Below are 23,859 nucleotides of genomic sequence, written 5' to 3' on the forward strand. Positions count from 1 at the left end.
TTTGAGAAGAAATCATTTTATTATAATAAACATTTCCAGAACAGATGCATTAGAAATAATACAGATACTGTATTCCTCTACGTACGTTAGATTATCCAACTTCAAACTGATGTTTCCTGCGTTTTCCTCGTTTCAACGCTCACACAAGTCAGCGTTTATGGTCCGTTTCATCCATCCAGAGTCCATCCAGTTTATATTCGTCTCGTCTGGGACAACACTGACACAGAAGCGTCCTCTTCGTTATTAAAGTCTCTTTATTATTAGTTATAAGATCCAGGACTGACTGCAGCTACGACTGGCCGGCTTTCCCTTTCCTGTTCCTCCCTCCGCTGTATCGGAAACTCTTCAGCGGGTTCCTCCCCGGGATGTTCTTCTACAACACATTAAATCAATCATTCTTTAACGCATCCTTTCATTCAAACCTTTAATATGCAGTTCAGATTTCATTCTTTGTAAAACAAACACAGACGGAAAACATATAAAGTAGACTAGAGAGACAGAGTTTGATCATTGATAGTTAGATACAGGGCTAAAAAAATAATGATTAATTTACAGATTATTTTCTCAACCATTCAATTAAAGGGACTGTTTGTAACTTTGTAAGCGTATAAATGTACCGGGTCGGGACACATGCGCGTTCGCATATGCGCGTTCGCGTGTGGCCGCTGCCTCTCCTCCTCTGCCTGCTCTCCTTCACTCAGACAGCGCGCGCGTTCTCGCGTATTCGCTCCACCTCTAGACGTGAACACGCGCTCACTCCACACTGCAGAAGAGTTAGTTTAGCTCTGAGAATATCTAGTGAATGTACAGTGGACGTTTGTGCAGAAATAACTGCTGCAGCTCCTCCAGACCAACAGAGGTTTCCCGTGTCTTGTGAAGTGACGGGGCTCCGCAGCGAGAAACGTTATCGTCTCCGACCAAAACTCCGCTGTCCCGTTCCCTCCGGCCGCGGTCGGGAGGCTGAGGCAGGAAAAGCCAACACTAGGATCAGCATTGATTCATGGAGAGACCTTGGTCTGGTCAGCTAACATTACTGCCAAGCAGCTGAAATATAGAGTGATATTGTGCTTTTAGCTGACGTGTGTCTCCTCACTGTTTTGAGTGATGCACGTTCATCATGTCTATGTAGAGTGAGCAAGCGCGAGCCCAACGCACAAATAGTCCCTTTAACATAATGCACCATTTCCCGCACAGTTTAACACCTGTGATAATCTGACTGAGCACATACCTGTTCTCCTCATCTTCCTGTTCTCCTCATCTTCCTGTTCTCCTCATCTTCCTGTTCTCCTGCGCTGTCGGCTATGTTTAGCTCAGTTTTAGCTTGCTGTCCTGATGCTTTCATGAAAGATGCTGGAGATGCTGAAAGTCTCTTCCTGACCAGGTAACATCTCCGAGTGATAACACTCACGGGAAGTAAAAAAAACTAAAACGTTTTCTCTGAGAAGCGAGCAGTTAGCCGTTTCGTCCTGTAGAACCAGTCCGCGTTAAATCTGGTTATTTAAAACAGAGGTTTGGTTTGTAGTAATATCCTGCAGCTGGTCGACACCGAGGTGATTAATCCTGAGTTTAAAGAGAGTTTTAAATGTGTAGAAGATAATCCACATCGTTTAATGGTGAAATAAATACTAACGTGGCGCCGCGGTAGCTCACCTGGTGGAGCGGGTGCCCCGTGTACCGAGGCTGACCGCGGCGGTCCAGAGTTTGAATCCGACCTTTGGCCCTTTGCTGTCATGTCATCCCCTCTCTCTTCCCCTTTCATAACTATCACTGACACTCTCGTCAAAAGAAATGTAGTTTTGTTGTTTTCCCGCAATCAAGGCAGTAATAATAAAGATAAATAACAGCGTCAGTTCCACTAAAAGCGAACTGCCAGCAGGCGGCGCTCCGTCTCACCTTGAAGCTGCTCTTGACGACTCCCTCCGGTTTAGGTTTCATCTTCATCTTCCTCTTCCTCCGGTTCAGCAGCGGATTCACGGCGCCCTTCAGAGTCTCGGGGACTGGAGGAAATCAGAGAAGATGATGAGTTCTCTTTAACCACGTACATTTTGAGGTACTTGTACAGTATTATTAATTATTTTATTTATATTTTTAATTATTTTATTTATATTTTTGTAATATTAATCTGAATCTGTGAAGTAACTAAAACTGTAAAATAGATGTAGTGGAGTAAAAAGTACTAAAATGACAAAATTATCAAAAAGTACCATATTAATACTCAAGTAAAGTGTCCTTTTGATATGAAGTTGCACATGCATATATCCTGTGTTTTTTTTCTTAAATTGTATTTAATTGAATTAAATAATATAATTTATAATCAAATAAATAATTACCTTTATTTTTGGATATATCATCTATTTTTATTTATTACATTATGGACCTTTTTTGTGTCCTTAATAAAGTTATTATAATTTACAGTGACAATAGTAATAATATTAATAGCAATAATGATAATAATATTAATAATGACTTTATTAAGGACACAAAAAAGGTCCATAATGTAATAAATAAAAACAGACAATACTGAAATTATAATTACATTTTATGGTACTTTATACTTTTACTTCACTACATTTTGGAAGCAAATATTTTTAGTAATTTTAGTACTTTTTACTCCACTATACCTATTTTACAATTTTCAAGATTAATAATACCAAAATATAAATAAAATAATACTAGTATTATAATTATAATGACTTTAAAGAGACAAAAAAATATGTAAATAAAAACATATATACAAAAATACAATACATTTTTTATGGTACTTTATACTTCTACTACATTTTGGAATCAAATATTTTTATACTATATAAATATTTTTATTTTTTACTTTACAGATTCAGAATATTAATATAAAAATATAAATCCACTAATAGATTAGGATGTATTATTATAGATTAAACTACCCAGCAGTATATATAAAGTCATTAAAATGAGCTCCACCTTTAACAGCTGCAACATTAAAGCATCAATAATTAGAATATATATATAATATATACTATATATTGTTCTGCACAATGAGTCCTTTCACTTTTGCTACTTTCAGTATGTGTTGAAGCGTCTTACTAAGGTACTCGGGTACGTTCCTCAGGTGCGGTTTGATGACAGCAGGATGGAGGTCTTTGTCGTGTCGGAGCAGCTGAAGGTCTCTGGGGTTGTCCTCAAAATACGTCTGAGAGACGGCAGATAAAACATCTGATCACTAAACGTCCTCACACACACACACACACACACACTTCCTCCTCCTCCTCCGTTTCTCTCTCTCTCTCTCTCTGCAGACGATGGAGATCATCTCTCACCTTCAGTTTCTCTGAGTTGAGCAGCTCCTGTTTGATCTCCTTCAGTCTGGCCTCCTTCACTGCCTGCTTCGTCACGGACCGCATGGCGTCCTGCGAACAAAAAGAGTCATCAACCAAACATTGAAATGAACTGAAGTCTGAACTGATGCTCATTATAAGAGACTTCATGTCTTTGTTTTGACTCGTCACAGGTATGATGATCGTGCAGGTACTCACCCTGCACCTGTACCTGAAGCCTTCAATCTCCTCCATCTTAAACTCATAAGGTTTCAGAACAGATTCAGTATTATCTGAAAACAAACAACGTACACGTTTCATATTAATACATAAACAACGTTAATTTCCTACTAAACAGGAAGGACCAGACACAGTTTACATGACACTTCACATATTCATTAGAAGAAGTCCTCGTTACCTCCGGTGAGCGCCTCCTCCACCTCCGACAGCAAATGGAGCTCCGTGTGAGAGATGAAAGACAGAGCGGTTCCTGGGTTGTCTGCTCTCGCCGTTCTACACAGAAACAAACACAACCGTATCAGAGGTCGACTCTCATCAGAGATAAAACTGCTTCTTACTGCGACTCAAAACAATCAAACAGAGCTGAAGTGAAACCCGACTCACCTTCCGACTCGGTGGATGTACGACTCGACGGTTGTGGGGAAATCAAAGTTGACGACGTTGGCGACATTTTGGAAGTCCACACCTCTGGAGACTCCGTACTCCTTGTCCTTCGTCCTTTAAAAACAGCATTCATACGTCACCAAAGATGTACAATCTGGCTGTTTGATCACTATATCTGATGAGCAGATTTACCTCTACAGTATCAAACGTTCTGACAAACCAACATCTAAACAACGTGCAGATTGAACAGAACTCACTTTCCTCCTCTCTCTGAGCTCTTCTTCTTCTTCCCTTTGCCTGCAGTCGTCTGCGGAGCGGCAGTGGGGTCAGCCAGACTCTGCTCATCTGTGGCAATGATGTAGTCGTAAAAGCCCTGGTTAAACTGGGTGATGATGTGACACCTAAAGGAGAGTGGCGAGAAACATCAATACGAACACAAAGAAAGAGGATTAACATTTATAATCTACTGTATAGATAACCGTCCTTTCTCACCTGGACTGGACGGGCAGCTCCGAGTTGAGGACGCAGGCAGGAATACCGAACTGCTCCATGAACAGTTTGAGTCTGTAGCATCGCTCCACGGCTCCAACGAACACCAGTGTCTTCCCCTGAACCAGACGCAGCTTCAGCAGCGTGTAGACCAGCAGGAACTTGTCCTCCTCCTCACACTTGATGCTGTACTGCTGCAGCTGGCTGCTGTCTGGCAGCTGAGAGCCCTGCAGCTTCAGGATCACCTGAGAGGAGAGACAGGTTTAACACTGACTGTACAGTATCTGTAATAATGATGACCAGCTCTCTAAGACTGTGAATGTGACCTTACAGGGTTGTGCAGCAGCAGCTCCTTTAAGGCCTGAACGTCCTCGGTGAGAGTAGCCGACATCAGGAACGACTGGTAGATCTTCGGCAGATGACTGTTAACACGCAACAAGATACAGAGAAAAGCTTCAGTTCAGGGGGAAGAGGGAAATAATCCATACAGCAAAGTATCGCCATATTTTGCGTGACAATATTGCATCGATTCACAGACGTCAAGTTCAAACAATTAACCTCTTAACAATCCGACGACCCGCCTGCAGACCTGGACGCTATTTATTTGTCTTTCAGAGGTTGTAGCTCATGCAGCTTCTCATTTCCTGATTTTGTGCGTCCTCGTTTCCTCGTCTCCATAGATCTCAGTGCTCCATCAATTCCTAAAACGCATTTCGAAGAGGATTGCCAGAAGAGCTATAAGCGAGGATACACCGGTGTATAATCTCAAACCACGGCAGGACTCTACACATCTCACTGATCCTTTTGTTTTCACCAGTCGTCGTTATTTAAGACGATCAAACTGACTGACCGTCGTCGTTTGTGTAGCGCCTCGTAAGGCGATGTTCTAACCGCATTCCTTAATGACATTTCACCTTCATGTGTTTATTATTGAATGTAGGCTACATCAAATCCAACTGCTATAATCGTGACATTATGTTTACAGCCGCAAACAGCTAATTATGATATCACACAGTAAACACACTCTGCAGCCTGCAGTTCAGTGTGTCCGCCTGTTTCACCTAAAATACATTGGAAAAAAAAACCTTAAAACAATATTATAAACGTTTTTTATCTCACTGCGAGGACATTTACTGATGCATACGTTTACTGATGCACGTTGGAAGTAATGAATGAAATGCAGCAGAGGAAAATTAATCAGAAAAATATCAGAAAACAACTTTTCTTTCTCTCATTCAAAGCACCGCCGCGATGTTCTCCCTCTTCTAATGTTACAGCTCGCCTTCGCCATCTCTCTCTTTTTATCTTTTCTTTTTAAATGAGTCGTGGAGCCGACAGCAGAACCGCGGTACACGAGTTGAAGCAGCAGCGCTGTGTGTGTGTGTGTGTGTGTGTTTGACCAATCAGCGACGGTCATCTCTGTAAACTCCACCCCGAAAGTTCCTGTACTTTCAGAAAGTACTACTACCCTGGTCCCTGCTATCGAAACGCAATGAGTTCCTCAAAAGGTTCTTAGTTCAGGGGGAAAGTTCCTGCAGTGGAAACGGGGCTTATAACCACATTTTCAGCAGCAAGACAGCTGTTTTCAGATCAGTCACAAGCAAAGCATGTTGCTTAAACTCTACAAAGGCGACATGAGGCAACGCAACAGGCGTCCTCCATTGCCGCTATTCTTCGATGTCGGCTTGGTGTGTCTGGGCCTTTACAGCTTCATTAAACCAACATGTTTGTATCAACATTGAATTAAATTAAATAGCGCAGCAAAAAAAATGCTGCAGCACTTTTAAGACTTAGTTCATTGTTGTGGTTTCACAGCACATTTGCTGTTTTGGTTCAGTCTCAGACTCTCCACAAACACATTTTCAGGCAGCTGTTTTCAGCAAAAACGTTCTGATAAAGCCACCGTACACCGCTTGCTCAGCAACAAACAGCAGACAGACACAGTTAGAGACTAGTTAGTGAACATAGTGGAGTATTTAGCAGCTAATGCCGAACTCACACTACACAACGTTAGCAACATCCTTCAAATGAAACAATCTGAGAAGGAAAAACATATTCTCATAAGCACACTCAGGCCATAACTGCTTAATTTTAAGGAGCCACAAGCCAAAAAATTTTGGGAATAAGTGCTTAAACTCTCCACTAAATGGGACGGTGATCTTTCTGGTGAATGAAAAGTCTTCGTGTTCTCACCACAACAAGTTCTTCAGGTCCGCCTCGAAGCCAAAAGAGAAGAGCAGGTCGGCCTCATCGACCACCAGCATCTCCAGGGACGAATGCAGGACCAGGTTCTGGGCGTTGAGGTGGGCGAGCACGCGGGACGGCGTCCCCACGACCACGTCGGGCTTCTCCATTAAGATTGGCCTGTTAAAACACGACCAGAGCGTCAACCACACACTAGTCATTTATATCTAGTTACACTGGATACAGATCCTGAGTGAGTGAAATGTGTACATGGACTGACCTCTGTGCCGACAGGTCAGCTTTCCCGGTGATGTCGGCCACTCGGACGTCCCTGGAGCAGTACGCCGTTAACTGTCTCATCATGGTCTGGACCTGCTGACCCAGCTCTTTGGATGGAACCAGGATCAGAGCTCTCACATCCTGCTCACGAACGCTCTGCAGACAAACAACGACAAACACAGAGTGAGCTGTCAGGAGGATGAAAACACGTAGTCATGTATCATCACACAGGTAAAGTCTTTGGGTTCATGCACCCTGAAGTGTTTCCCCTCACCTGTTTGGAGGCCAGGATGCGCTGGATGACGGGTACAGCATAAGCTGCAGTCTTTCCAGATCCGGTCCGAGCTCGAGCCAGAAGGTCTTTCCCCTCCAGGGCCAGAGGGATGGCCTTCTCCTGGATCAGAGTCGGCTGGGACCAACCCAGATCTGCAACCGCCTACATCACAACAACAACAACAACAACAACAACAACAACAACACACAGAGAAAGGACTGAACACTCACTTTTACTGCTGTTTGTAGATTGTTTACTTCTTTAAGGCTTGATTTTCTTCTCAAAACATTTTGAAAAAGTATAATTCTAACAAACATTGAGATATTACTCACTTTTAACAATACCAGTTTTTCAGCAGATGGAATTAAAATAATTAATTTGATTAATTTCGTAGCAAAATATCATATCAAATGATATGGCTTAAAAGAATACCCTCCTTTTATGCTTTTAGAGATACTGATTTTAAAACATATTTGACTATGATTAAAACTAAAAAAAATATAAATTGGCAAAAAAAGATTTAAACATTTCAAATTTATTAAAATTGTTTAACAGACCCTGATTATTTTTTCTTTATTATTATTGTTTATTTAACTTGTTTCCTTTCCTTACATTTTATTTGTTGTATAATTTATTTTATTTCTATATTATTATTTTACTGTGAAATATATTTACTGATTATTTATTTTGCTGAAATGTCTGAACATGTACTTTATGTAACTACTGTATTGAACTTTAGAAATAATACGATACGATACGATAACAGGATACGATAATTATCATATCCTATTTATTCCTAAAGTTCAATACAGTAGTTCAGATGTTTAATAATAATTAAAAAAAATCTGTAAATATATTTCACAGTAAAAAAAAAAAAAGTAAAGTATAAAGTATTGACAAAAAACTTTTACTTATTTAATACAGTGATTTCAATATGTATGTCTTATTTCGTCAGCTTTGACATATGAATATATAAATAAAGTAAATGTAAAAAATTAATAAATTTAAAGTAATTTAAAAATGCTTTTAAAGATGTACAGTAAGTAAATAAATAGAAATAAATAGACATGTTTGCACTGCAGTTATCAACATGTGTGACCCTGTCTAAATACTATGGGGGAAGCATTTCTTGGTGACACTCATCCAAATAAAATCCTAATCAGGTTACAGAACGTTTTTATAGCTATTTTGACAGCTTTAATGTAAAATGTGTCGCATTAAACTGGATTTATCGAACTGGTATCAGTTTAAAACACAAAACAAAACATTTAAAGTCACACTGAGAATGATGTTAACCCTACTATAGATATAAAAACACAGTTATTTGATATTTTCAGCAGGTTTAACGTTATTTAAAGCAGTTTAATGTGTTTTTTAGCAGGTTTAACGTCATTTAAAGCAGGTTTAATGTGTTTTTTAGCAGGTTTAATGTTATTTAAAGCAGTTTAATGTGTTTTTTAGCAGGTTTAACGTCATTTAAAGCAGGTTTAATGTGTTTTTTAGCAGGTTTAATGTTATTTAAAGCAGTTTAATGTGTTTTTTAGCAGGTTTAACGTTATTTAAAGCAGGTTTAACGTCATTTTAAGCAGGTTTGCGTCACTTCTCTTCGGTTTTTACTTCCAGCTGAAGGTTCAACGTTTCACTAACACTGTATTCCACATGAAGTGATCATGTTAAACGTGTTGTTACCTTTAGAAGACGGTCGTCTAATCCCATCTCATGGAACTGAATCCTCTCAGCGGCCATCTCTCCTCTCTAGCAGCTCACACGTGCGTCGCAACTGTTTGACGTCATGTTGCCTTCACGTCCCTTCTCTAAAGATCCGTGTTCCCAGATTCTGCTTTTCTTCCTCTTCTTCTTAAATTCAATAAAAAATATAAGATAAAAAATGTAATAAAACAAATTCAATAAAAAATAATAAATAATTCGAAATATAATAAAGACATAAAATACATTATACAACAAAATAAAACACAATAAAATAAAAGACAATGAAATAAAGTAATGTAAAGTAAAGTAAAGTAAAGTAAAGTAAAGTAAAGTAAAGTAAAATAAAATAAAATAAAATAAATAAAATTGAGTTAAATCAAAATTTTTAATTAAATTAAAACGTAAATTAAATCAAACGAAATAAAATGTATAAAATTATAAAATATATAACATAAAATAAAAAAATAATCAAATTAAACTAAATGTATCAAAATTAAATACAATTAAATTAGATTAAATGCTAAACTAAATAAATTGTTTCAAACTACAGAATATATAACATAAAATTAAAGAATAATAAAATTAAACTAAATTAAGTACAATTAGATACAATTAAATCAAATTAAACTGAATTAAATACAAAAAAAAAATGTTGGAAAAAAATGTCTGAAAAAAAAAAAGTTTGAAAAATGCTTGAAAAAAAGACTCTGAAAAATGTCTGAAAACAAAGTTTGAAAAATGCTTGAAAAAAAGACTGAAAAATGTTGGGAAAAAAAAGTCTGAAAAATGTTGGAAAAAAATGTCTGAAAAAAAAAGTTTGAAAAATGCTTGAAAAACAGACTCTGAAAAATGCTTGAAAAAAAGACTCTGAAAAATGTCTAAAAAAAAGACTCTGAAAAATGTCTAAAAAAAAGACTCTGAAAAATGCTTGAAAAAAAGACTCTGAAAAATGTCTAAAAAAAAGTCTGAAAAATATTGGAAAAAATGTCTGAAAAATAAAGTTTGAAAAATGCTTGAAAAAAAGACTGAAAAATGCTTGAAAAAAAGACTGAAAAATGTCTGAAAAGAAAGTCTGAAAAATGTTGGAAAAAAAATTCTGAAAAAAATGCTTAAAAAAAGACTGAAAAAATTAAAAATTAAAAATTAAAAATTAAAAATTAAACATTTTAATTAAATTAAATTAAATTAAATTAAACTAAATCAAATGTATAAAACAAAATTTAAAAAAAATACATTAACTGTACATAAGTACAAATTTGAATGGACCTTGTAGTGAGATTGTTTACTCCATATTTCTCCCTGATTTCCTTCATTTGACCAGAAGATGGCGACAAAAACTTCACCAATGACTGAAGCACCAACGTCACACAGACCCTCATTATCAATTAAATATAAAAATAAATAACCCTCGATCATTTCAGCAGGACTGAAACACACAACACACACATGAAGCTGCGAATATCTCCATGAACACATACAGGTGGCTTTAACCACCCAGGCTAGTGGAGTCATGTGCACTGAGGAGGACTTGTTGAGAAGATGGTGCTGAAGATGAAGATGCCTGGAGGTGGATGCTCAGCAGCAGCAGCATCAGCAGCAGGATCAGGACCAGCATCAACAGCAGCAGCAGCATCATCATCAGCAACAGCATCAACAGCAGCAGCAGCAGCATCAGCATCCTCTGCATCCTCTCCATCCTCCCACAGCAAATGAGTGAACATGGCCGCGGAGCAGCTCTTCCTGCAGCACCACTGAGACAAGGAATAAACAACACACAGGTACATTAAATAATAAACATATATAGGGGGGGAAATACTGGGCCTGTGTGATTTATTTCACATTTTAAAGGACTGTGGATGCATCTTGATTTCACAAAATGCTTTGATCCAGGAGTTAATGCAGATAGATGACAAAATATAATACATAATAAAATATATTATAGAGGAGTTTAAAAGTGTTATCATCCAACAGAACATTAAGGTTGAAGCTGAATCTTAAAGGAAAAATACCGTTATGTCACTTATTAGTATTTTTTATTGTTATATTAGATTTTAACATTTATTTATTTATATATAATTAAATTTATTATATTATTATTTTATTATTTATTATTATTTTTTGTATTTATTTTTTCTACTCTTATTTTTATTTATTAGTTGTTTTTTTTACTTGGTATTTTTCAGTGATTTGACATCATGCTACCTCAGTTTTTGAGTGATTCCATGTTTTGATAAATCATCTGTGCTCTTGTGTTTTTATTGTAGGAATTAATCAATTAATGCATTAATTAATTTAATCAGTCCGGACATGTGTCAGTCAGTCAACAGCATTTATTTATCTATTTGGTGTACAAATAAATAGAAAATGTATTTAAATTAAATATTGATGGAGTTAATCATTCTCGCTGTAGCCTGTTGATGGTCATAGCTTCAACCACAGGCAGACAGTCAGCCGAGTCTTCACCAAAATAAAGCCACAGGTTAATATTTTGTTATATAATGATGAATTATTTCCATTTATTGCGATTCTATTTTATATTAAATTAAATTAAACTAAACTAAATTAAATGTATAAAACTATAAAATATTTAAACAAAATTTAATTCAATAAATCACAATTAAATTTAATTAAATTGACTTAAATACAAAATCAAATTAAACTAAATTAAATTAAATTAAACTAAACTAAATAAAATGTATAACGCTATAAAATATACAAACAAATTATATTCAATAAATTACAATTAAATTAAACTAAATTGAATAAAATACAAAATTAAAATAAACTAAATTAAATTAAACTAAACTAAATAAAATGTATAAAACTATAAAATATATAACATAAAATTAAAAAATAATTAAATTAAACTAAATGTATTAAAATTAATTACAATTAAATTAAATTAAATTTTAATTTTAATTAAATTAAACTTAACTAAATAAATTGTATAAAACTACATAATATATAACATCAAATTAAAGGATAATAAAATTAAACTAAATTAAATCAAATTAGATTCCATTAAATCAAATTAAATTGAATTAAATAAAACAAATTAAATTAAAATTAAATTTAAATTAAATACAATGTATAAAACTTTTTTTTTTAAAATACATTAACACACACATAATGCTTTAATATTTCATTATAGAAATTAGAGAGATTTTTCTTCTCTGTTGTTTTTTTTCCAGATTAAATGGCGTTCATGTCCCGGTTCTCCCGGTCCAGGAGCAGCTCCAGGTCCCCGAACAGAAAGGACTCGGAGCGCGTCTCTCCGACCCTGAGCGTGTCCGAGCTGGAGAGGCTGCTGTGCACCGGGAAAACAGCCTGCAACCACGCAGACGAAGTGTGGCCACGACTTTATATAGGAGATCAGTGAGTTTACATAACACTCAACTCAGTGACACTTCATAATAATAATAATAATAATAATAATAATAATAATAATAATAAGTAAGATCTGCTACTGAAGTAAAAGTAGCAATAAAATAGTGCAGAAATACTTTGTTGCATTCAAAAAATAAATGTACACAAGTATGCACTTTTGGTTCAAAATATACTGAAAGTACAAAAAGGAAAAATACTCACGAATACTCAGAATAATAAATGACAAAATAAAATAAAATAAAATAAAATAAAATAAAATATACAACATTCAATAAAAGAATGATAAAATTAAACAAAATCAAATACAATTAAATACAATACAATTAAATGAAACCGAATTAAATTGAATTAAATCACAATTTAAATTAAATTAAACTAAATTAAACTAAATAAATTGTAAAAAACTATAAAATATATAGCATAAAATTAAAGATTGATAAAATTAAACTAAATGAGATACAATTAAATCAAATTAAATTTTCAATTAAATAAAAAAAATAAAGTAGCAATAAAATAGTGCAGAAATACTCTGTTGCATTCAAAAAGTAAATGTACACAAGTATGTACTTTTGGCTCAAAATATAATAAAAGTACTAAAAGGAAAAATACTCATGATGCAGAATAACAAATGTTCTATTATTGGATTATTGATGCATTAAGCATCACAGCTGGTAAAGGTGGAGTTAATTTCAACTTCTTTACATACTGCCAGGTGGCCTAATCTCTAATTCATCATTTATTAATTCAATATTAAATCTAAAGGAACAGTGTGTAACATTTCGAGGAATCTATTGGCAGAAATGGAATATCATATTAATAAGTATGTTTTCACTCAAGCGTGGCTTTCAGGTACTTCATCCACCACTGCGTTTAATACAAATGTCCTGCAGTTATTGCATTCATTATTTGCATTGAATATAATATGAAATATCCATAAAATATAGTCAGGGGTCGTCAGTTTACTCAATGATAGAAAAGGAGTCCCCTTAAGGAAAAGGATTGGGAACCAATGATGTAATGCATGAAATAATGCAGGAGAAACTTTCCTCCTTCAGCAGATGAGAGTGAAAACAAACTGTACACATGCATCCTTCTGTACAGACTCGAACCCTGAAGCATCACAAGATAGTTAGTCAGCAGGCAGGTTCAGACAGGTAAAGATCGGGCAGATGCAGACGAGTCAATGTGGTGAAGAACTAGTGGAAATAAACTGGTTTACATTGTTGTATTGGTACTTGTACATCTGCATGTTGCTGCAGGCCTTTGTTTGTGTGAGTGTTTCACAAGTTTTTACTTCAACATATAAATGATACTGGGCTGTAAAAGTTTCCTCCTCTCTGTAGAGAAATTGCGTCAGACCGGCGTGAGCTGGCCAAGTTGGGCATTACACACATCCTCAACTGCGCCCAGAGCAAGTGGCGCGGTGGCGCCGAGTATTACGCCGGGATGAACGTCACCTATCACGGCATCGAGGCTCACGACTCCCCGACCTTCGACATGAGCGTCAACTTCTACCCTGCTGCTGAGTTCATCCACAAAGCCCTCACGAGTGGAGGTCAGTCCGACGACATGTGTGTGGATGTACATCCTTTACAACGTCTTGGCGGCATCTATGACGATAAGCGGTAATAGCAGGCAAACAAACACGACTTTCAACCAGGAGACCGCTGTTAATGTCCCGTGTGAAGTAACGTTGACTTATTTTGTCAAGTCAGTCGTTAATCATGTGACTCGTCGGTATCGTCAGTCCCGTAAGTCGTTAGTATTGTCATTCCTGTGAGTTGCTAGTCACGTGAGTCGTTAGTATCGTCAGTCCCGTGAGTTGCTAGTCATGTGAGTCGTTACTCCCATGAGTTGCTAGTCATGTGAGTCGTTAGTGCCGTGAGTTGCTAGTCACGTGAGTTGTTAGTACCGTTAGTCCCGTGAGTTGCTAGTCATGTGAGTCGTCAGTCCAGTGAGTTGCTAGTCATGTGAGTCGTCAGTCCCGTGAGTTGCTAGTCATTTGAGTCGTTAGTCCCGTGACTTGCTAGTCACGTGAGTCGTTAGTATCGTTAGTCCTGTAAGTCGTTAGTATTATCAGTCCTGTGAGATGCTAGTCACGTGAGTCATTAGAATCATCATTCCTGTGAGTCACGTGAGTTGCCAGTCAAGTGAGTCGTTTTAAAACTTTAAACCTTTCACAGTGTGTTTTCAGTTAATTATAACATTTTGGTCGGCTAAAATGTCTTATACAGCGTTCGGTTGTACTTAGCTCCACCCTTTCATGTCAATTCTGGTTGCAAGAAACCAAGATGGCGATGACGTCACATAAATGTATAAACGTGAATAACTTCCGAACCAGATTTAATTAATATTTTGTGTGTGTTTGTAGGTAAGGTGCTGGTCCACTGCACTGTGGGAGTGAGCCGCTCAGCCACGCTGGTGCTGGCCTACCTGATGATCCGACAGAACCTGACGCTGGTGGAGGCCATCAAAACCGTCAAGGACCACCGAGGCGTCATCCCCAACCGAGGTTTCCTCCGCCAGCTCAACGGCCTGGACGGCATCCTGAGAGAGAGCCGTAAGACGTCGCTGCAGAGCTGAAAACACACATTCACACACACACCTGAGGTAGCAGCTAGACTGGTTACGCTGGGGGAGGTAATGGGACCAGGAGCAACTGGTGGGTTTCTAAATGGTAGCAGGCGATTGACTGATAACTTCAGACTCAATCCATTCATTTTTATTTATTTATTTCATATTTTTTATTTGTGTTTGAGCCTCTGGAACAACACCAGCGCTGGATGGTAAAACTCTCCAGTGATGTCCTTTAAGATATTACATATGTTTACTGAGGAAACCCATTAATCAATAATTCATTTAAGTCAATTCTAATCAGTTTTATCGATTTAATTCAACCTGTGACGAGCAGTCTCTTCTTATACCAGAGTAAAGTTTTTCACTTTTTAATAAAACTTCAGACCATTCCACTTGAACCTGACGTTTTACTGCCACTGTACCTGCAGAAAAGTATAAAAACAGAATCCGTGGTAGCTATAATACACTGCAGGAATCCTTAACAAGTCCCGAGGTCTCATCTCTGGATGGTGCATGTTTTTCTTGTTTCAGGAAATTTCTAGAAATGTGTCGACGACTCTACAAAGGACTTAAAATGAGCTGAATTATACTGGAAGTATAGATGAAATAAGATCATCTCACTGGTACATTTGCGAACCAAAAAAAAATCCTGCAAACTGTCAGTCACTTGAACTCACCATATTAACATGACTATAAGGAACTTTCATTTTGTGTTGATTTTGGCGGCCAGAAGTCAAAGTTGATTTATTCGTCACGTAACTTCCGCACTTAAGTTACGCAACTTTCAGTGTTATTTTAGCCCAAACCGCAATCTTTTCCTAAACGTAACTAAGTAGTTTTTGTCACGTAACTTCCGTTGTTAAGTTACACCACTTTCGGTGTTATTTTAATCCAAACCGCGACCTTTTCCTAAACCCAACTAAGTAGTTTTTGTCACGTAACTTCCATACTTAAGTTACGCAACTTTCAGTGTTATTTTAGCCCAAACCGCAATCTTTTCCTAAACCTAACTAAGTAGTTTTTGTCACGTAACTTCCATACTTAAGTTACGCAACTTTCTGTGTTATTTTAGCCCAAACTGCAATCTTTTCCCTAAACCTAACTAAGTAGTTTTGTTGCCTAAGCCTAACCAAGTCGATCTTTTCCTAAACCTAACTATTTATTTTTTGTCACCTAACTTCCGTGCTTAAGTTACACAACTTTGAGTGTTATTTTAGCCCAAACCGCACTCTTTTCCTAAACGTAACTAAGTAGTTTTTGTCACGTAACTTCCATTGTTAAGCTACACCACTTTCGGTGTTATTTTAATCCAAACCGCGACCTTTTCCTAAACCTAACTAAGTAGTTTTGTTGCCTAAGCCTCACCAAGTCGACCTTTTCCTAAACCTAACTAAGTAGTTTTGTTGCCTAAGCCTAACCAAGTCGATCTTTTCCTAAACTTGACTAAGTAGTTTTTGTCATGTCTCTTCCATACTTAAGTTACGCCACTTCTGGTGTTATTTTAACCCAAACCCCGACCTTTTCCTAAACCTAACTAAGTAGTTTTATTTTGAAAAGACTGGAGTCACGAAAAAAAAAAAAGGTTAATTCGTGTTTATGTACACGAATCAAATAGATTCAATATTATTTACATTTCATGAACTGCTGTGAGACTGTGTTGGTCCAAAATGTTAAAATGCTCATCTGAAATAATTTAGCTTATTTTTACATACAGATAATTCTCCTAAAAAGATCATCAATCAACACTAATGCAGTAAAAGACAGAACTCTTTGTACTAAAGATATAAATAAAACATTATTTATTGAGTTTAAAGGTTCATTGTCGACATGGGAAATGTTAATTTCACTTTTTGTTCAAATATTTTTATATAACGTAATAACAATATTTATCAAAAAGCATCAAGGAAATCATATATGACTATTGGGTTAGTTTATCATAATGTGGCTTTTTTGTGTACTAACATTGTCATGGAAAGCATGATAACCAATTTAATCATAATTAATTATATGCTGATGATATGCATGTATATAAACGGAAGAAAATAACATTTATATTACTTGCATATACTTGTTTTTTTGACAGAAACGTCATTAATAAAGTGAGCACAAGTGATCGACCGGGTGCAGGATTCAACAATAGACCAAAATAACTGGTTGAAATGGAGATTACAGTATTGCCACTGGCCTCTAGTGCTACCAGTAAAATAATGAGAGAGCTATTGTTTTCTCATTTTAGAGATATTACCTGCAGTGTTCCTATCGTGCAGCCTGGAGCTCAGGGTTGGGATTCAAGGGGCCCCAATGCTTTATTTTGTGTGGACCCACCTGGTTCTGTCCACGCATGGGCTATACTGTCTTTTGTATTCCAAATTGGAGGTTTAAACCCGCAACACCAGCCCTCAGAAAGACGACTCTTGCTCAGTGATTCTTCCCCGTAGTTCTAAAGTCTTTGCAGGTCTTCCCTCGACTTACTTTTTCTACATTCAGCAAGTGTCATTAAGTGCTCTGAACAACTCACACACTAGTTGTAGCCCAGGTCTAAACCAGCACAGTTATGTAGCCTGTTGATTATTATTGTACTACAGTGTTGTCACAATCTGTACACAATGTTTATCTGTGACGAGTTTGTGAATAGCAACATATTGTATACTACGATTTCTGTTCAAGTTCAATGTATTGTTTCAATCCAATGTATTTCAAATAATCACAGACTTTTTCTTTTATTAGATATCTTGTGTGTGATGATCTGAAATTCATCCAGTAGAGAGGACACTACGCCCATTTGGACGGGATTGGTATTATAGGTGGAGGTGGAGGTAACAGACATGGACATTCAGCAGGACAACTTTAGGCAAAGATTCTGCATGAGGTGAATTTGAGTCAAAAATCACACTCCTTTTCGGAGTCATAACTCAGTGAAATCTGAACACACAGACACAAAACACATTTTTTTAGATTCAATGTGACTTACCATTCCCGGGGATATATTATATCTGATGTCCATCAGGAATAAACGTCCATAAATCCGCTTGGAAATCTTAGAGAAAAAGACGCTTCAGACCTTCATTGAGAATCAGCACATTTTTAAGTTTTCTTCAGTATAAAATTAAATCAGTGATAGTTGTCTGTACATGCATGGGTTCACTGTAAACAGGAGGTGCTAATAGATAATTCGGCATACTTTTAATGGTAATTTGCAAAAAACAGAGGCTTTAAAAAGGGCTCAAAAGAGAATAGTAGTAGCCTACTTACCTGTAGCTGCAACCGTATATTTGTTGAGCTTTTTTTTATGGAAATAACTCCAAGACACACTTTAAAATACAAGAATGTGACTTAAATTACAAGAGGACCAGCCAGTTCACATAAAAACAGTAGAATTTCAGTAGAAACTCACCCCACCTCCCCTAGAGAAATAAATCCAGTCCGAATGGTGCTTCAGACTTTGACAAGGCTATTAAACAACTTCCAGTCCGGTGTATCACTTCAACTTTACAGTGACTGTTAGCTGTCCAGAGTCGTAGACTAATCTAAGTGATAATTTAAAGATGCAGGCACAAGAAGCATTTAGTGTAGACGTGCAGTGGGAGAAAAATACCACAAATGTGCCATTGCAAAAGCTACCAACTGCCTGGATGTCAGGAGAGTGCACCGTGTTCAGCGCTGCACGCCTCGAGTCTTGCAAAGTCTTTTGTCTCGGTGTTAAGTGAGGCTTGTGTTCTCAAGCTGATGAAAAACAGAAGATCCAATGCTGAAATTCAAGCCAGCTTTTCAAAATGTTATTATTATTATTGATTACCTCAAGTACCAAACACATGTTTAGTGACTGGTGGTCTTCGTCTGTGCTGTTTTAACACCACCATGATGAAGTATACAGGTAAACTTTGCTCAGCTCATATGCAGAAAAATGTAAATAAAAAGCTGATTTGTGGATTTGTACAGTCCGTGGAGATTTAAAGGTATAGTTTGAATATTTTGGAATTAAGCTCAATCGCTTTCCTGCCGAGAGTTAGGTGAGAAGATCGATTCCACTCGTGCGCTAAGTATGGAGCTGAGGCGGGAGGCGATTAGCTTAGCTTAGCATAAAGCCTGGAAGCAGGGGGAAACTGCTAGCTGCTAGTTTTTACATTTCTGTTTGTTACAGATTAAACAAACAAGAAGTTTCAGGCTGCTACGCCTTTCAAAGTGTGTGTTTACCAACCCGGTCTCACGGGAAGGAGTATAAATACCACGACATTACACGGACATTCTGAAACGATGGGTCTTTGATCACATTCTCTAACAGACACTCTAACAGAGGTTTGACGTTTTTCGTTGGCGTAAATGACGCCAGCAGATTTTTATCAGTTCTAGCTAACTAGGTTGTGTAAGTCGGCTGAAAGCTGACTTTTTAACGTTTCCAGATGACTCGTTTCAACACAAGGAACCTTTAAAAAGGCTCTGAAATATGCACCTGATGGCAATATACAAATATCATGCTAAAAAAAAGGCTAACGCTAAAATGTCCCAAGTAAAAAAGCAGCATCCTCACCAGTCGATGATCCACTTTAGAGATGTTGGTAGCCTTTTTTTTTTTTACTTTGGAAAGGGCCAGGCTAGCTGTTTCTCTCTGTTTCCAGTCTTTATGCTAAGCTAAGCTAAGCGCTTAGCTAATCGCCTTCATAGCCTACTTACTGCACAGCAACCGGAAGGCGTATAAATACCACGACATTACACGGACATTCCGTGGGTCATGAGTACGCATTTCAGCGTGTCATTTGTACGCCACTTTTCGATGTCATTTGTGCGTCACGCAAACGTCCGCAGTAAGGTTTAGGCAAAAAGACTTCTTAGTTAGGGTAAGGGAAAACTTACTAGAGTACACTAAGCAAAACACGTACGGAAACGACTACGGAAAACACGTGGTCTTTCTCGCTTTTTATACTACATCATTAACTCTTACCGTAGCATTTATACGCGGATGCGTTTACATCGCAGTCAGTTCAGGATACACGGCGTACAAATGACTCGCGGAAATCAAGAAAGACGTACACGCTAAACGCTGTGCACGATCTCATCTAACTCTCGCCAAGAATGCGATTATTCCCCAAAAAATGTCAAAGTATTCCTTTAAAGAGTGTTTTGTATCATGGCCTTGGAAAGTTTAAGGGACAATGTGTTTGCATTGTGTGTTAAATTAATACCCATTTGCATCATAGCTGGCTACTTGGGGACCAAACGATGACCCCGAGGGGCCACATCGGACCCCTTATCGCATGAAAGATATTTTCATGAGATCCTGGATATTTTAAATCGGACTAAAACTCCTCCTCTTGTTACGTTTTGTGTCAGGAAAACAGAGACTTCCTTTGCTACGACTCTGTTAAATACCACGATGTCCTGGTGCAGCAGAATCTGCCTTTTTTTCCAGAAGCGTTCCACTCAGTTAAAACACTTATAAAACAGGTGAACTATCTATCGGTGGATATTCTTTTGGACGGGGCCTCTTTAACCGTAACGATCTTTACCTTTTGCTGTATTGGATCTGTATGTTTTGTATTTTTGTGGTTTTACTGTGCCGTGATTGGTCGTTGGTCTCACTTCCTGTTTATATTCTCATAATGCGGTTGTTTTCTTACAGAGACCTTTCTATAGGAAAACTTGAATTCTTTTGAATTTATTTTTGTATCACTCTCTTTGTTGAAGGAGAATCAGGCAAAGGAGATGTTGATGCCTTAATCTGTGTACGTCAAGTTTAGACTTTTGTTTCTATGTTTTTATTGTAAATAACACTGAGCATTGATAACTTTGTTTTGATAAATTCTGTACTTAATCGGAAATAAAAATAAAAAAAACTTCTCTCAGAGCCGTTGTAGCTACTGTATTTTATATTAAATAGACGTTACTGCACTACATCTCCACATAACCCTCTGAGACCTGTTTTTGTCTGTTTTTAGCGGGGTCCAGGGGGTCTTTAGGGGGAGATAGCAGGTCAACAGTAGATGTCACATAGAATTGGTGTACATCATCTGAAAGCTGGAAACCTGAAGATTAATTTGAGATGCAGCTCAGCACTGTGAGTCAAGTTGTTTTAGTCAGAAATCAGATATAAACATGAATTAATTAATCAAAATAAAAAGTGTGAAAGGATTTAGAACATTATGATAGAAGTGTATGATGGTCATCCCCATGCTCTATTATGTCTTTTAAGTTGTTGCAGCAATTTTGGGGTTGATACCATTTGTTACACAGATTTAGTGCTAAATTTAACCATTTTTTACCACTTGAGAATTGATAAAAAATCTTTCCAAAATCGAACATTAAAGGTCCCATATCGTGCTCATTTTCAGGTTGTGTTTTGTGTTTCTTCTAGAACATGTTTACATGCTGTAATGTTAAATAAAACAACTTTATTTTCCTCGTACTGTCTGCCTGAATATACCTGTATTTACCCTCTGTCTGAAACGGTCCGTTTTAGTGCATTTCAACGGAATTGCAATGGAATTGCGTTGCTAGGCAACAGTTTGGGTCCATGTTTACTTCCTGTCAGCTGATGTTATTCACATACACTGCAACAGGAAATAAACTGGGACACATTTAGAATGTTTACGTTTAAAACCTTTGTAATGGTCTAAATATTGTACATTTGTGACATCACAAATGGACAGAAAATCCTAACGGCTTGTTTCAAACGCACAATTTATGAATACGGGCTGTGTGTATTTCTCCGTATGTTGAGTGTTTTGATAGTTTAACAGTATTTATATAGCACTTAAACCTGCTTTATAATATAAAAGACCTGAAAATCTCACTTTTACAATATGGGACCTTTAAGACACCAAGACGTTGAGGAACACCATAGAAAAAGCCATGAAGACTATTCATCAGTGAAACACAAAATAAGCTTTCAGTTTGTTTTATTGACACCATCAGCATCATTTTATTCAGATGTTGTTAACAAATGTGGTCCTCAAAGAACAGAGTACAAGGTACAAAATATTACACAACGAATGTGGTTAATTAGGGATACATCTGACAGGAGAACAGGCTGAACTGAAGGAGATTTGTCACACTATAGTTGACCACTGGCAGCGATGGCAACCGTGGCTGAAGTTTTGCCGTCCTTTGAGCCTACCGCCTCCATCTTCTTGACAATTTCGATGCCCTCCACAACTTTGCCAAACACCACGTGCTTCCCGTCCAGCCTGGAGAGGAGAGACGAACATCTGAAATAAGCTGAAACTGATGATTAAACCTGAAACCAGCAGCACATGAGTCAAAGTGGAGCTTACCATTTAGTATCAGCTGTGCAGATGAAGAACTGGGATCCGTTGGTGTTTTTCCCGGCATTAGCCATGGACAGTGTGCCGAGTCCTCCGTGCTTCAACGTAAAGTTCTCATCAGCAAACTTCTCCCCATAGATGGATTTACCTCCAGTTCCATCGCCTTTGGTAAAGTCCCCACCCTGAAAAAAACAAACAAAAAAAGGTTCAGTTGACTCAGGAAACGAGGAAACAGGACAACTTTCTTGCCTTTACTGTACCTGGCACATGAATTCGGTGATGATTCGGTGAAACTTGGAGCCGGCGTAGCCAAAACCTTTCTCTCCGGTGCACAAAGCACGGAAATTTTCTGTAAAATAAAGACACTTTATTAAATACAAAAAATTACAGGTCCATGTCACCAGTAATGAGCATTTATTTATCGCTTTAGAGCAGATGTCTCAAACTCAAACCACCTGAGGTCACCAGTCCGGCTGTTGTACTTTATTTTTTTCTTTTGCAACAATAATTTTCAACTCCCTCTGAACCTGTAATATAAGCTTTGCATGTACAGTGGAGTAATGCTGCTGATATGTACCCCTCCTATACAGCAGCAACATCGCTTAGTGTGTCTGTGCTAATTCTGTCTCTCTTTGTGATTGTTTTCAGTGTCTTTGTTGTCGTTTTGTGTCTCACTGTAGTAATTTTGCATCTCTTTGTTGTTCGTCTGTATCTTTGTGTTCGTTTTGTGTGTCTTTGCGGTTGTTTTGAGTCTCTTTGAGGTTGTTTTGTGTCTCTTTGTGGTTGCTTTGTGTCTCATTGTGGTTGTTTTGTGTCTTTGTGGTTGATTTGTGTCTCTTTGTGGTTGTTTTGCATCTTTGTGGTTGTTTTAAATCTCTTTGTGGTTGTTTTGAATTTTCTTGTGGTCGTTTTGTGTCTTTGTGGTTATTTTGTGTCTCTTTGTGGTTGTTTTGTGTCTCTTTGTGGTTGTTTTGCATCTCTGTGGTTGTTTTAAATCTCTTTGTGGTTGTTTTGAATTTTTTTGTGGTCGTTTTGTGTCTTTGTGTTTTTTTTTGTCTCTTCGTGGTTATTTTGAATCTCTGTGGTCATTTTGCATCAAAGAGATGTGTTCGAGACCCCTGCTTTAGAGACTATGACAATAGAAACTACTTTATGCACGAAGGAAGCATATAGACCATTTTTCTTCTTCTACTCTTACTTCCTCCTACTTATTAATCATAGCAGTGGTAGCACTCCTTGTACCATGGTTTACACTCGTTTGGCTCTGCAACTGGTTATTCAGGCTCTCACACCCTGATTCAACCACAGCTCCGCCCCATATTCTGATAAAGTCTCAGGTGAGGATTAATAGCCAATCATAAACTCCTTTAAGGTGAGTGGAAAAAGCCAGAGCAGCAGCTCTGTGGTTACTGCTGCATGCTTTCTCCTCATTGTCAAAGCTCACCTACCTGCAGTCTTTGGGACCACATCAGCCCGCAGCTGCAAAACACAAACACTGGCTTTTTACTAATCACACAGACGGATGCAAAATACATTTCATAGCTGTCCATTTTAAACCTTAATAAAATTACCAAACTTGAAAAAAGGGAAGTAAATAGTCTGAAGTTTATCTTACCTCCATTTCAATCCTGCCAGCCGGAGTTCCACCGATAGTGATGTCAAAGTAAACTCTTGGCTTTGCCATGTTAATAAACGCGCTTGTTATATGGTTATGAGGGAAAAACACACTTGAATGAACAACGCGTCAGACACACTTTATCTCTTCAGGTCTGTATTTATGTGA

The 23,859-nt window shown here is 37.4% G+C and overlaps 3 protein-coding genes across 3 annotated transcripts; 1 reads left to right on the forward strand and 2 right to left on the reverse strand.

Moving 5' to 3' along the window:
- ddx56 (DEAD (Asp-Glu-Ala-Asp) box helicase 56) lies at window positions 1–8,989 on the reverse strand. The gene is made up of 14 exons (XM_037753723.1): window positions 8,833–8,989; window positions 7,144–7,305; window positions 6,871–7,025; window positions 6,600–6,770; window positions 4,738–4,828; window positions 4,410–4,651; window positions 4,175–4,318; window positions 3,918–4,031; window positions 3,712–3,806; window positions 3,513–3,586; window positions 3,297–3,386; window positions 3,064–3,169; window positions 1,894–1,997; window positions 1–373 (listed from the first exon to the last, which is right to left on the reverse strand). The coding sequence occupies exons 1-14, from the start codon at window positions 8,887–8,889 to the stop codon at window positions 290–292; spliced, it is 1,689 nt and encodes a 562-aa protein (XP_037609651.1). The 5' UTR covers window positions 8,890–8,989; the 3' UTR covers window positions 1–289.
- Window positions 8,990–9,973: 984 nt separating this feature from the next.
- On the forward strand, window positions 9,974–20,659 carry LOC119478768 (dual specificity protein phosphatase 26). Its single transcript, XM_037753734.1, has 5 exons — window positions 9,974–10,631; window positions 12,045–12,228; window positions 13,584–13,795; window positions 14,612–14,800; window positions 17,545–20,659. The coding sequence occupies exons 2-5, from the start codon at window positions 12,050–12,052 to the stop codon at window positions 17,565–17,567; spliced, it is 603 nt and encodes a 200-aa protein (XP_037609662.1). The 5' UTR covers window positions 9,974–10,631; window positions 12,045–12,049; the 3' UTR covers window positions 17,568–20,659.
- Window positions 20,660–21,693: 1,034 nt separating this feature from the next.
- Window positions 21,694–23,859, reverse strand: LOC119478772 (peptidyl-prolyl cis-trans isomerase-like). The gene is made up of 5 exons (XM_037753738.1): window positions 23,692–23,859; window positions 23,525–23,555; window positions 22,337–22,425; window positions 22,086–22,258; window positions 21,694–21,998 (listed from the first exon to the last, which is right to left on the reverse strand). Exons 1-5 carry the CDS (start codon window positions 23,758–23,760, stop codon window positions 21,866–21,868), a joined length of 495 nt encoding a protein of 164 aa, XP_037609666.1. The 5' UTR covers window positions 23,761–23,859; the 3' UTR covers window positions 21,694–21,865.

This window comes from Sebastes umbrosus, chromosome 19 (genome assembly GCF_015220745.1).
Source record: "Sebastes umbrosus isolate fSebUmb1 chromosome 19, fSebUmb1.pri, whole genome shotgun sequence".
Classification (NCBI taxonomy): Eukaryota; Metazoa; Chordata; class Actinopteri; order Perciformes; family Sebastidae; genus Sebastes; species Sebastes umbrosus.